A 14,767-nucleotide genomic window follows, 5' to 3' on the forward strand; every position below is an offset into this window, starting at 1 on the left:
ACTGGAATGTCGATTACATTTATTATCAAGGACAGTGTGCTAATGTCGATGTGTTCCACATTAGAGCCCGTTATAGACGATAAGCGTGAAACGGAAATTGTGGTACACACACGCCATCAACTCTATTCTGATTCAATCACGTAATCTATTTAATTCCGTGTACACGTATCAATTAAGAGGCTGTATCTGATTTTAATCGACCTACAGACGCGGCTCGTGTACCACATTCTGTAATTGCATTATTGAACCGCTTGGTCTGCTAGGTTGCTATTAAACAATTTCATGCGATTAAGTAACCAGTATCTAGTAAATTTCTAGTAACAGAGATTTAATCTTATAACCCGAGTCAAATCCAATTATACTATAGCCACACACAATTTATACCAAATCCTAACCTAAATCAGAAGAAATAGTAAAACGCGAAGTATCACTTTAACGAATGTTAAAATAATAAAATATCCCTAGTGAAAGTTAATTTGAAATTATTCTCATAATCGCTCGATAATATATATGACCCACTACTTAAATATTTACTAGTTATTAGAATAAAATAGAATGACCAGTAACTTCAATGACTTGGGATTCGATCAGACTGTTTTTTATGAATTCGCAGATATTTGGAGCTGCAGAGCAGCGGCCGTAAGGACGAGCTTCGACTTCACTACGTATCGCGCCGGGACGGTAGCGTTCACGTGGAGGCGTTTCCTTTCCGTCTGGCCGACGCCGCCTGGCACAAGGTCGCCCTCAGTGTAAGCGGCTCGCAGGTCGAGCTGCTCGTCGACTGTCATCCCTTGTACAGGCGGCTGCTTAGGCCTGGACCACCTGACACCAATTTCACTCTGCCACAGCTTCAACTTTGGGTTGGACAGAGAAACGCCAGGCACTTTCTCTTTAAGGTACGACCTCCTCTTCTTCTTAATTCTGTTTCTCTTACCCACATTTCCGTCCTAAAATCTCAAGACTTAGAAGTCTTATCTTTTATTTTTAGCAAGACTTAATAAAATACAAATATAACTTTCCTAAGGTCCTTCAGCAAGGTTACACTTTCCTTCGATACAATTCTAATTACTATTCTAATTGTTTAGAGACGAAAAATAAAAAACGGAATGTAATTATAATCTTTTAAGAATTTGAAATTTCAATCAACTGAGACAAGTTCGTACGATTGTCGCGCCACAGGGTGCTTTGCAGGATGTGCAGTTGATACCAGGCCCCCATGGCTACCTGTCACAGTGTCCTCAGCTCGATTCATCATGTCCCACTTGCGGTCAATTTTCTATATTACAAAACACGGTGGAACAGCTGATGCATAACCTTAACGAGCTGACGCATAGGGTGAGTAGTCAGCAGTGGTCTGGTTAAATTTGTTAGAATTATGACTGGACTGCGGATCTTCATACGCATTAATATTTCTGAATATAATTGAGGATCTTTCTGGTCAAAGAAATCCTCCTATTCAAAGGATCTCAATCAGAGAAAGTAGGGAAAGTTGAGTCAGTTACAGTAGGGAAAGTTGTATCAGTTAATTTGTAGGTTGGCTTTTAAAACTTTTCTATAGATATTTAAATATCTGCCTAATTTAGGGGTTTACTTGAAAAGTCCCTAGACAATCGTTGTATTCGCTTATTCACGTCCTTCCTTTTAGCTAGCCGCTGCAGAGGGCAGGATAAGCAGAGTGGAGGAGTGCGAGTGCCAAAAATCATGCAGGGCAAATGGCACCGTCCACGAGGATGGTGCGACCTGGGAGAAGGGCTGCCAACAGTGTTCCTGCGTTCATGGGGAGATCGAGTGCAGACCGACACCCTGTGCACCTGTCACCTGCAAGAATCCTGTCATTTCTCAGGGACAGTGCTGTCCCACTTGCTTAAGTATGTATTCTATTTCACTCAAATTGTAATTCTAATCTCTGTATAATGTTTAAGTCTTAATTTGCAAATTTTTAAAGATTAATTTAATTGCATAATTACGAAAGTTCAATTCCGTGTAATTGTCAAATCTTAATTTTCGTATTATCTAAATTGTGGAAATAGCTTCAAAGCAGTTTGCAAATCCATTTTTCACCTATTATTTACTAATGGTCCCTGATTAATTATTATCCTTAGAACAATGTTATTTGCACGGAGTTATTTACGATCACGGTGAGAAAGTTTCGCCGAAACAGTGCGTAGAATGTGACTGTTTCGATGGCAGCTTCACCTGTCAGAGGTTCGATACGGAAACAAGATGTCCGCCACTGCCCTGTCCACCGAGTGAGCAGATTAGTGTGGCAGAAGAATGCTGCAAGTTCTGTCCAGGTACAGTTATCCACACAAGCATATTTCGAATAACTAAATATTTTATGATACTTATTATATTGATCAATATTCTTCGGTGTTTATGACAATTCATGAACGTCCAGCTGACAGTAAATCACGATCGTACATGTTTAGCGGACGATGATAATATTTAATTACTCAGTGACGTTTATTTTAACATTCTAATAAAAATCATTTATAAAATTTCGCTTGTACCATACAGTATTCGATTAACCTATTAATTGTACAATCCGTGGAGAAAACATTGATAATATTAAAAATATTGAAAGGTACTAGTTCTAGTAACATAATGGAATTAAAAAAGATAATAAATTAATTAATGCCAGAAATTTCTAATTTCTTACTTTTCACGCTTCCTTAATTTAAATGCTCTTTACGTAGTCATAAATCAATTAAAATTTTGCCAAGGATTGTACTCAATGTTATAATTCAACCACAATTCAGCATTAAAACCCCATAACTACTAGTAAACAAAACGCTGCATGTCATTCCATGGTACTCACATTATATACGAAAATATCCCTGGAAGAAAATTCCGCTATATTCTGCTATCATATAAAAGCATGTCGAATGGCATGTAAGACGAGCAAACTAAACTGAGCCTGAGGTCGAAAAGAACCTGATCCAATGCCAATAATCAAATGTTCTAACTGTCTTTGCATCCGCCTGGCTAACCCAATTTAACCAGGGGTGGACTACTGCGCGAAGGGCCACAAGTGTCATGCTAACGCGTCCTGCCTGAACCTGCAGACAACGTACGCCTGCCACTGCGATATCGGTTTCCAGGGGGATGGTCATAACTGTCACGGTACCTAATGCTTCTCTAACTTCTCTCTCTCTCTCTTTCTCTTCATGTTTCTACTTCTCATGCTCCTTTCTTTATGTCGACGTTTGGAGCTTTGTTCAAATTAGTTAAGTTGCTCGAATTCAAGCTACTTGATTCGAGTAACTTGATTAATCTGAACGGCGCTGCACAACCTTCAGTTCGATCGAACTTACCGAGATGGCAGGTTGATCGCGATGCTTCGCGTCGATCGATTCTCTGCCGTAAAATATGTAGAGGATCGATGTTGGTGCACACGTGGCCAATCCCAACATGTTTGCTTACTCGTGGCTTTGTCGATGGTCACGTCGAACAGCCAGGTCGTCGACGATTGCGGTTACAGAATTGCGGTAACATGGTTGCGTTCATGTCTCTGTTACAGTCAGATTAGAATCGGCTTTCGCCTTATTGTCTGTAGATAACTACTCGAAATTCGTGTTGATAGGCGGTTTAATGAGTTTCAAAAGAGCATCGTGCGATAACGTGTATTCATAGTTTACGTACGCATTAAAATAAGGTATACGCAAACGTCTTCGTAATTCTATAATGAAACTAAATATATTCATCTCTCAAAGCTAATTTTTGGTCCTTGGAAAGTTATCACCATCGCTTTGAACTTTAAGTGATCTTGAAGAAAATGTTCACAAAATTACTAAATTAAAGTTGTTTATAAGAGTCCATCACTCAGATGGTTTATTAAGTTACAAAGTTACCACTAAATTCGTTTATAAGCTATATTTGCTCAAGGTCATCTGAAAGTCCACCTAACAGAGGAAATTAATTTGGAATAATTAAATAAATACTTTGGCACCACAGATATAGATGAATGCAAGCAACAAGGTGGTTCTGAGGGGCATCACTGTAACGCGAACACAAAATGTGTGAACGTGATCGGTTCTTATACGTGCGAGTGTCTTCCGGGTTATCACAGAGTAGACAAGTTCAACTGTGCCGAGTTAGATGAATGTGCAACTGGCCATCATGCGTGCGACGAACACGCCACCTGCGTCAACACTGCGGGAAGTTACTATTGCATCTGCAAGGATGGCTACACTGGCGATGGTTACACATGCAAACGTATGTTTGTTTCTTTAACCTTCTTTTCATTTTCCTGTGTTAAGTTATCCTAAAGATTTTCCCTGTTTTTACTGCATCTGATTTTGGTCAAATGTGATTAAATAAAGAAAAGCAGATAAAATATTCAGTTTAAAAAAGAATTATATTCTTTTAGAATGGCTCAATGGTTCTTTGTTCATTTTAGCTGTCTGCAATCAGACCTGTCAAAATGGTGGCGAGTGCGTGGCGCCAGGAAGGTGTTCCTGTCGACGTGGTTATATCGGCAACAGTTGTGAACTAGATCTTGACGAGTGTGCGAGTGATTTGCATCGATGCCATCAGTCGTCGACTTGTTTCAATATGCCCGGTTGGTACTACTGTCGTTGCAAACCAGGTTACAGAAGCGCCCTCCACGATAGTACTCAGGGTACGCAGTGTGTCGATATCGATGAGTGCAACGATCAAACGATCGAAAGGAGGCACACCTGTCATCCTAGTGCTAAATGTGTCAATACCGAAGGAGGTTATGAATGTGTTTGTCCACTTCAGGAGGACAATCGCACTATGGAGGAATGTAGGCTGAGTAAGTGTATATTTTCATGTAGAAATGTAATATTACATCTTAATTTATTTTACCGTCTTCTTTTAAGAATAGTTTACTTTTTGTCAAGCATACAAAATACTCGTTGTTCATTGAACTTCAATGAGAAGAGTTCGAGAAATATTTAAAATGGAATAAAAATGCTTGTATCTTTAACAGGTTGCTGGTTCGAGAATCGAGAGGTGAGAAACGGAGAGACTCTAGCGCCAGCTGGGAATCCCTGCAGAAGATGCACTTGTAAAGATGGCGTTATCACATGCAAAGACCCTATATGCGACTGCAGCGCCCCTGGAAGTCATAGGGACAAATGTTGTCCGCAGTGTGATCCTGCAGCCTCTTGCAGACATCAAGAGCTCCATCACCTAGTCTTCAGAAGTGGCGAACGATGGATATACCAGTGTCAGACTTGCGAATGCCTGGTAACAGCGTCAACCTCAAAAATTGCTAACCTAACCCCTTATTCTTTATAGAATAATTATTATCAAATACAATACATATTACTCAAATAATAGACAAACAGCGGATTCCAAATGATCACGAAATTCCATCTTTCGTAGTGTAATTAAATTCAGTGTCATTTGTTTTCGCTGACGATCATTTCAAATGAACATAGATTTTGACAAAATCACTATCTGATATGTTACAGTATGGCGAAATAGACTGCTGGCAGATGGAGTGTCCACCAGTGACCTGCTCGAACCCTGTGACAGAGGATGGGGATTGTTGTCCTCGTTGCGAAGATGATCCCTGTGCGAGAGAATTGCCTGGAAATGGCACTTCTCTCTCAGTACTGACCAGACCACGACCCTGTAGCTACTCCGGGATTATCCACGACAGTGGCAGCTCCTGGCAGGATCCCAATGACAAGTGCACCACGTGCGAGTGCAAGGTAAGGAGGACGTTTGGCCTCGGTCACATCGGGGGAACGAAGAATCATCAGTATCGCAGGATACGGATAGAATAGGGGGGTCCGTGAGGAAAGAGATTCGCGAATTATAAGTGGAGGAACTATGGCCTAGATGATATAGCGATGAAATTGTTGATTTATATTAAATTTTCGTAGGAATATTCTTTCTGCTTTTACTTGTTTTTATACACTAATGTCTCCTATATTCAATAAAAATTGGTAACATATAATAAGATATTGTTCAGTAAATTCTCTTCTGGTAAATATATAGAGGACGTTTCAAATATGGCGCTTTAATAACGTAGATAAGCATCGTGGCCAGAAGTTTCTATTTACCGCGCTCTCTTTTCCCGCGAAATCAAGAGCTCAAGGTCAGTAAATAACCAAAAAATTAAATGTCGCCTTCATTTAGCCGTGGTTCTGTCATGCGTCTAATCAATTACGTTCACTATGTTCCGACGAGGCGCGACCAGCTGCTGTGCGGCAGGCGATCATTCCAAAAACATTGATGTACATAACACACGTGGCGGATTAACATTTTCTTTAATATAATATTCTTCTGTTTTTCTTATCTCTATTTCTGCTTCAGTTGCAGTAAACTCAAACGCTGAACTAACATCGCTTGCATTTTGCATGGACGGTCATCAGTATTGATGTGATTAATTTAAGATACATGTAAACCATAAAATAATTGTAAATATATTTACTAATATTTTTTAATTAACTATAAAGTATTATTTTATTAACTTTGTGTGCAAAGTATATAAAAGAATAATCGTAGCTGATAATTTTAATTGATTCAGAAATTCGTGCTTCGCAATATAACATCCGCCACGTGTTTAATTAGAGTCACACGTGTCAGCATATAAATATATTTATTTTTCTCTCACTCTTTTGTTTCTCTGTTTTCGTCTCGCTGTCATTTATTTACAGTGTCAGTAGGTAACCCTATAATACAAGGTACCTATATACTGACTGTCATTTATTTCCAGTATGCCATTTATTTTTGCGGTGTGTATAACGCGAATCAACTTCTTGCAAGGCTATCTGCGCTAATAAAATCTTGTTCTTTCGTACGCTGAGAGAAAAAAATTTCATCAAAATATTCCACTCATTTTCGTTAAAGTCTTTGAAGTATAAGTATAATCTACGAGTTCATGAGTCCCATAACCTCATTTTGTCATAGATATAGTACAGTCCTAGCTTACACAAAACTTAGATTAATCCAGCTTAGCTATACACTTAGACTAAATCCAACTAATATTCAATTACAGCTTAGTTAAAACGTAAATTAACTGTTATATTTAGATCTAACTTGGAATTAGTCTAGATGTAAGCTGGATTTAGAGTACTTAACTGAATTTAAAATTTGTTTGAAGCTAGCAATTAGTCTAATCTAGAATTGAAAAGGAGAAAGATTCGACCTTGATGTAACGTAATTTAGGTCTAGGCTAACCTAATCTAGAGTAGATAAAAGTATGGATTATCGACACCCTGACTTCAAAGGCTGAACGAAGTCTCTCTTGAACAAAATTTTAATTCTTTAAGTATAAGTTCTCTCGGCGTGAGCTAACTATTGCGTCGTGCTATAGTTCTTGCCATTATGTTAATTGTCTAAAGCTGTGTTCACCATATGTAAATTACTTCAATTGGATCTGTCTGTTCTGGCAGTACCAGCGTACGAGACACGTTCAGGGGCGTCCCTAAGTTAGCCTAGACTATTCTTATGTGTAATGTTTTTTCGTTGGCTGCCTTGCACGCGGCAGTGTTCATTATTATTATTATTACTAGTCCTTCACTTTAAATAAGAAAGATGAGATTCCTAATTCGGCACCGTATATACATATATGTATTTACTATGCATGTTTATTTAATGATCAGAGTAATCACATGCTGTACGTAACGTAGAAACGAGGATCATTATTAATGTTAATGTTATCGTTGTTATATACTGATATATATATATATATATCTATATATTTATTTTTGTAGTAACAGTTGATTTGATCAATTGTATAATTATTCTTTTTTTCGTTTAACCCTCGCTCACTGTATAAACCAGATGCTAAATAGCTTGAATTATTATAAATATATACAAATATGCATAGCTTAAAAATTGTTTAAGAAATTTATGGAATAATTTTCGGTAAATAAACAGTTAGCTTGCGTTGAACTTTAGCGATGATATTTTAGGTCTCACACAAATTGAACACTGCCGCGAGAAATAATTTAAATCGCGCGCGCAAGATGTTAAGCTCTGATCCAACTTTCGTCCGATTCTTGTGAGATTCGAACTGAAAACTTTCACTGCTTCGGGTCGGCCCTGCATGGATCGTATTCAATACATATTCGCCTGACAACGACTAATCGAGAGTGGATCCTATATCTCATTGCGACCGAGTGTAGCATGACCTCGACCTCATCGATTCATTAGAATCTATCTTATTAAACAAACAAAACTAACAACGTTATAATACCACAGTACTTAATATAAAATATATTCACCGTAATATTTAATATAGCTTGATAACCTGTAATTACAAAAAAAAAAAAGGAAAAAAAAAAGAGAAGAATCAGTAAAAGTAGCTAGATTGATATGTAGAGCTTTTCAAAGAGAAAAAGTGGTTAAGTTGATTATATGTTTAAAATGAATCGGCGAGGAGAGATGAGCTGATGTGTTGAGCGGATATCTGTTAATTAACAACGAAAACGTATGCTGTGTAATCATGCTGTGAAAATTCTTAATAACCCATGCCATTTCATAACATACGTAAATACACACATCAGCCGTGAATGACTAACCTGACTAGCCTAACGATGGGTATCCTTGCAGGTGCCGTACTGCGCCCAATTGGTGAGCAATAGCGCGTGTTGTGTGCATCGGTAATCACGTCACTTCTACCTCACCTATAATCTTCTCTACCCGCCTCTTCTTCTTCTTTTTTATTTATTATTAATGTCTTTTTCTCTCTATCTTCTTTTTTCTATTTCTTACTTGTCACTTATTTAAGCGCCCACGAGTTCTCAAATGCTTTCGTTTTCCTTCTGCCTGCTTGATCGAATAGCACATTGGTAACTTTATTTCTCTTCCACTATAGCTATCGCTGCCCCAACCCCACTCGCTTCTTATTTGTATCTTCGTTTGAAACTTTACATTTCTCTGTGTTGTAACGTTCGTTTAGAATCCACTAGAGAGAGTAATCTGGTTCATTCGTTCATAGAGGTCTCTTGCGTTCGTTGATCGCCGCACGCTGGTCACCAGGCTTCCAATCTCTCAACTTTTTCTTGCGTTGGGTTACACCCACTCTGGTCGTCTATGCCACGTGTAGACTTGCAAGTCGTTAGATGTGAATCAAGTTGAAATCGGAATAATTGTGTGACGATGTTTCTATTGGTTATTCGATAACTTTGCATTAGTACTTTTCTGGGCAAAGTTGGTACAGCTGATAAGGCACTTGCAGATGACGCATTCGTGAGTATATGTGGATGATCTATATGACAGCGTGTGGCATAGACGTGTGGCAAGAAGATCTAATTCTCAGGGTGAATCGCGAGCACGTACGCATGTTTTGTATTAAAAATTGTAATCGGAATTACTCTTGATCGATCTGAGGACAATTTTTTATAAATATGAAATTGCCTTTGACGTGAATAAAAATACTATATTATTATCTCGTAATGTTTTTAAACATCAATGCTAAATATTGTAAAATTACGAACTCAACCAAAGTTAAATTTATTCATTATAGAAAAAGTGAAAATTAGTTACTCTGAATGATAAAAGTATACAAGAATAAATATACAGAGTTTTAGCTACTTTTGAGTTAACTTTAGCATTATTCAACTACATATTTCACGAGGAAAGAAAATATTCAAGTTATTATGTCATAATTGTCGTAATTAAAAAATTTATTGTTGCATCGATCGGTCGATCAAGAAATGTTCGATCCTTGAGGTCAATTAAGGTAGTCAAATGCACGTTTACAATGGATACGCATGCACCGACTCACCCCATGTTATTTTCTAACTAATTATCATTCAGTTAACGTCAAAATTACTCGATTCAAAGAGCGCATATTTGAAGATGCGTTGTCGTTAAATTGAAAAGAAAGAAATCGAAATTTCCTACATATTTGGTATCGGTCGGGCGCACGACGCACGTGGTGACAGACACGCACGCATACACATACAGACACGCGCGCGCGCGCGCGCGCGCACACACACACACACACACACACACACACACACACACATGCAGACACACACACACACAGATTGCATTTTGATTCGTTTTTGTCTTTCTGTTATTATTATTATTATTATTATTATTATTATTATTATTATTATTGTATTATTATTATTATTATTATTATTATTACTATTATTTATTATTATTATGGTTTCGTTACACTTGAGCCTCTTTTGCACCCTTCTCTGATCTGCATTCGAAATTCGATAGAAGCACCAAGAGTCTCTTTCTCTCTGTCTATCGAGTGTTGTCCTGTAACGATTCTGACAAAAAAGAAAAAGAAATTAAGAATTATGAAATTAAGAAAAAAGATATAAGAATGAAGAAGGTCATACAAGATGGTTTAGGACGAACCAAATTTATAAGTTTCATATAACCGAACCTATAATTTTCAAATGACATCTACAAAACTATTTTTCTTGATAAGTACATTTTAACAAATTGCAGATTTGCTTTGAAACTTTTTACAGTGTACGAAAAATTATAAAACACAAGATTTGATAATGAAATTGATTTCTGTCAGAATCGTAGCTGGAAGTAGTGATAACCTAGACACGATGTCGTCAAGGTGTCAGATACATACTATGGAAATTCATTGTTTTGACCCCCGAATGTCAGAGCATGATTGTCATGAGTCGAGTCCTTGTAATTTGTGCTCGTAAAATCCAACATTTTTACCGATCGTGCACGATCGAGAGGAAAGGGCCGTCGAACCTGGGTCATCTGCGAATGGAGGACGTGGATTATCACCACAACAGAACGACGTATGCGGTTTCAATTAAACAATGAATTACATATTATGTGGAGGATTACCTGAGTATCCCCCCAAGCGACGCGAAAAGTCTTGGATCAACGTCGTAAGTCGACCAGGGTGACATCTGTAACGACTCCTCTCAACTCGCGGATTCATTCGTTACACGCTTCTTTCATGAGAAATTGATGACGAATATTTTCTTATCGATCTATAAGTTACTTCTAGTTGTGTAACATTTTAACATCATGACGTAGTTGTGCACACGTTCACAAACTCAGATTCACGCCGAAAATAGTGCACCGTCTTTCAAAATCTGCAAAAGACACTTGCTAATCAGACGAAAACGCAACCACAACGCAGATAGCAGAATCCCCTTGCCCAATTCGAATTTCCCGCTTCTGGTCATACCGCACCGCGCACCTGACAGATGGCAGCACGCACGCGCGTCCCAAGACTTTTCACGCGGACGGGGGAATACCCGCGTACGGATACTGCATAAAAATGAGAAAGAAGGAAAAATAAATAAAAAAAAAAAAAAAATGAAAAAGAAACGGAAGAGGGCGAAAGTCAGGCGAACACGATACAGTCGCTTGGTTCGTTCCGCCGTTGGCTAACCCAGTATCCAACGAACCTCTCCGTAGGACGGGCAGCTATGCTGCAGCTACGATTACGGCTGCGCTGGCGATCTGGGCAGCAACGGGCAGCAGCAACGTCCTCCAGTCGTTGTTCCTGAGCCTGTCATACGCGGTCTACCGAGCCCTGCGGGGTCACCGATGGCTGACGGTACACCGGAAGCAGCTCTATCAGCGGTTACCACTTCCACCTCCGCTGGTGCAACATCAGTCACCAGCACCTACCTTCTGTCGGCCTCGTCTTCTTCCTCGTCCGTCAACAACGTCGCCACTGGTGGGTCTACCGTCAGAAAAGATCACTGGGCTTTGCAGAACAGCCTGCCAAGTCTATCCCAACAACACAGGGACGACCATCGCGCTAGAGCGCAAGTACAGCAACAACAAGTTCTATCGACAGCCAAGTACCAGCTGGCCTCTGGAGCAGCGACGACGTCGTCGACACCTGAACGCGTTACACCCACGTCGACGTCGTCGACGACGACGATTAAGGCTTCGGTCAAGCACGAGGCCAAGCCACAGGCGTCTACGTCGCGACGTCAACGTACCAAGTCGTCCAAAGGTCTCGGGAGTTTGCGTCAACGTACCAATGCGTCCTCCACTTCCACCTCCTCCTCCTCCTCCTCACCCTCGTTGTCGTCGCCTTCGTCGTCCTCGCCATCTCTCGCGATGCTGGCGCCTCCTAACGCCAGCCTTGACCCACAAGCGGACAGCGTCTCGACTAGCAGCAGCGCCACCAGCGAGAGCGTGGTCGCGAATAGCGGTTACCGTCAACCGCCGTCGACGGGAGGACGCCACCGGCGCAGCGAGGCCAGGGAGTCTGTGGCGCGCGACAGTGACGCCACCTGAGGTTGACGCTTCTGTGGACAGCTAGAAGAGAAAGAAATGAACACTGGCAACGCATTCCAGGGGGTGTAGCACGGCAACTGTGGGCTGTGGCCCGACGTAGGAGCGAGTTCGGAGAAGCGTTCTCTATGGTCACCTGATCGCCTGATTGAGGGTGTCGTCGAGGGAAACGAGCGCACTAAATGGGACAAGAGAAAACCGACTACGAGACGAAGCAACACAGAGGAGCATAACAAACGGATTCCAGTTCTAAATCCGTTTGATTTGTCGACGATCGTAGACAACGAAGATGACGATATTAGGGAAGAACGTCCAGTTTCCTCGACGAGATCGATCCTCGCCCAGCTTCCAGGGATCGCCGCGTATCATTGGATCGTCTATTAATGGACATTTCCCATCATCCGTGCTCTGTGGTTGGCTGACTTGAGTCACGACAGAAAGAGGCTATACTCGAGCTTCGATAGGTCTAGGGTTAGGTCTGCCAAGCTCGACGCTTCGAGGACACGGTGTTCAGCGAGGAAAACGATCGACCGGTTGCATTTTTGGGGAATGTTAGGTGTGCCAAAATCATGAGCTTGCCAACACCAGAAAACTTGTCGGATCTTCTGTTAGTAATGACATGCGCGGACCCGACTCGCGCTCCCTCTGCTTGGTTTCTTTTTGTTTGTCCTCGAAAGAGATCGAACGACAACATAGGGTGAGTTCATCGTTGTCGTTGGTCTTAGATCGGACGAAGCGTCTTTCCTCGCATTTGACTAAATGGGTCAAGCATAACACATAAGTGAGAGAGAATCGAGAAACTGAAACCATGACGCGCGGTGTCCTCCGGGGCGTTCTCTCAACACAAAGCAGCACCGAATCACACGCTTTCGCGATTCCTTTTCTTTTCTCCTTTTTCTTTTTTTGGCGTAATTTCCATGTTGAACAGGTAGCGCACAATATTTGGGCCTTATAAAAGTTATAAACAGGAAAAAGGAAAAAAAAAGAGAGAAACGGAGAGATCTTGTCGTCGTTTCGCCAGCGGGAGGTCTAATCTGTAATTACGTAATTAATGTAATTTAAATATCGTGTTTCTGCTTCCACGGCGAAGCGAAAGACAAGGAAAATGTAAAATGATAGAAATTAGTACTTTATCGTAAGGAATTGAATTATCCCAATGAGAAGAGCAAGGAAATAATAATTGAACTAAATATAGAAGAGCTCCGTAATATACTTATTAAGAAATACGAATATATATGTATATGTATGTATATATACTATATATTACTATTAATATATACAAATATATAAATATATATATATATACGTGATGTATATTCGATATACGGAATCACGCGTGAAATATTGACGATTCTATTTATAGAGTTATGTGAATCAAGATCGATTTTGTCGATTATAAAAATGCACGTACGTATACACGTAATAAAGAAAAAAAGAATATTCTATGGATCATATCTCGTGACGCGATGTACAACCGTGGGTTGTTGTAAAGCTATCGCATAGATATTATAGAGCTCCTGTTTTCTTCGCGGGGATGAAGATGATTAATTAAAGGTAAAAGAAATGGACATAAAAAACGTCGTATAGTCTTTACGCTTGAAACGTTATCATTTAAGAGTCATCGTTATGTATTAGGGTAATTCTGAGATTCCGATTCTCGCGGAGACTTCGAGAGAGAGAGATAGCGATGTCATTTTTTTCTAGACAACCATTACAGGCCGGTTCAGTTTCTCTGGTTCTAAAACGCTGATTGGTTTATGCCTGATCCACACGCGTCGAGTCATACAGAGCGCAACCTGTGCCTCCGCGGATTCACTAGCCATTCAACTTTGGCTCTATTTACGCGATGAAAGGTTAGACGTGTTTATCTACTTCTTCCAGTTTTAAATTCTTTCACTTAATAATTGATGATGAAATTTCGTATGAAACATTTTTCATGCTACATTTGTGTTATTCAATAATTTTTAATAATTTTGAGTCAAATTAAATAAGTTCATAGACTTCTTAAATGAGACGAAAGGCGGATTAAATTATCTTAAGCTCCAATCTTTCATTATTAAATTTTTTACTCACGGATTCATTATTTTAATATGTCGTTTCATTTCCACTGAAACTAAATTACAGCACATTTCTGTTTCGAAGAATTAAAATTAGAAATTGAATACTTTCTCTATATCAACTACTAATTTCATGACTACAGGACTCTCTGATCGAGGCATGATCCGGTTAACAGGTTAGAAATGTTCGAGGTTAAGTTACTAGTGACAAATCGAAGTCAGGTCGATTTAAATCTATTTCAAATAGTCTAATATATGTAGGCATTTTCGCACATATTTTGGAATTAAAATGGAGAATACATGTCTAATTTTTCATTGATGCAATTGGGTTTCTTGTTCAATTATTAGTTTTACACCGGACGATGAACGTGCCGGCTCCCTCGAACGATTCTTTAGCTCGCTCAATCCAACGCGACCACTACGACTACATTCCTCCTTGATTAACAATAAGTAGGCACTAAAATGAGAGAAACACAAATATATATATAAATATATAAATATATATAAATAAACGAACAAAGAAAGATGTG

General features: G+C 39.6%; 1 protein-coding gene and 1 long non-coding RNA gene across 5 annotated transcripts in view; one reads left to right on the forward strand and one right to left on the reverse strand.

The window, feature by feature from the left end:
- Positions 1 to 9,451, reverse strand: part of LOC138187612 (uncharacterized) — a 44,137-nt gene extending 34,686 nt beyond the window's left edge. The window contains exon 1 of the long non-coding RNA XR_011175223.1: positions 8,505 to 9,451. This is a non-coding gene — a long non-coding RNA (uncharacterized LOC138187612). The remainder of the gene's footprint in view (positions 1 to 8,504) is intronic.
- Positions 1 to 14,272, forward strand: part of LOC138187603 (protein kinase C-binding protein NELL1) — an 83,090-nt gene extending 68,818 nt beyond the window's left edge. Inside the window, exons 4-14 of one of the 4 annotated variants that reach the window (XM_069128551.1) lie at positions 614 to 896; positions 1,180 to 1,335; positions 1,646 to 1,868; positions 2,103 to 2,294; positions 3,004 to 3,123; positions 3,955 to 4,215; positions 4,400 to 4,777; positions 4,955 to 5,214; positions 5,442 to 5,684; positions 8,536 to 8,585; positions 11,347 to 14,272. In XM_069128551.1, coding sequence (XP_068984652.1) covers positions 614 to 896; positions 1,180 to 1,335; positions 1,646 to 1,868; positions 2,103 to 2,294; positions 3,004 to 3,123; positions 3,955 to 4,215; positions 4,400 to 4,777; positions 4,955 to 5,214; positions 5,442 to 5,684; positions 8,536 to 8,585; positions 11,347 to 12,208 — 3,028 coding nt within the window. In that variant the 3' untranslated portion in view covers positions 12,209 to 14,272. The remainder of the gene's footprint in view (positions 1 to 613; positions 897 to 1,179; positions 1,336 to 1,645; positions 1,869 to 2,102; positions 2,295 to 3,003; positions 3,124 to 3,954; positions 4,216 to 4,399; positions 4,778 to 4,954; positions 5,215 to 5,441; positions 5,685 to 8,535; positions 8,586 to 11,346) is intronic. The other 3 variants (XM_069128552.1, XM_069128554.1, XM_069128555.1) reach the window with 3 other exon arrangements.
- Positions 14,273 to 14,767: the final 495 nt, after the last annotated feature.

Source organism: Bombus flavifrons, chromosome 15 (genome assembly GCF_040668555.2).
Source record: "Bombus flavifrons isolate JBK064 chromosome 15, iyBomFlav1_principal, whole genome shotgun sequence".
In the NCBI taxonomy this organism is placed as follows: Eukaryota; Metazoa; Arthropoda; class Insecta; order Hymenoptera; family Apidae; genus Bombus; species Bombus flavifrons.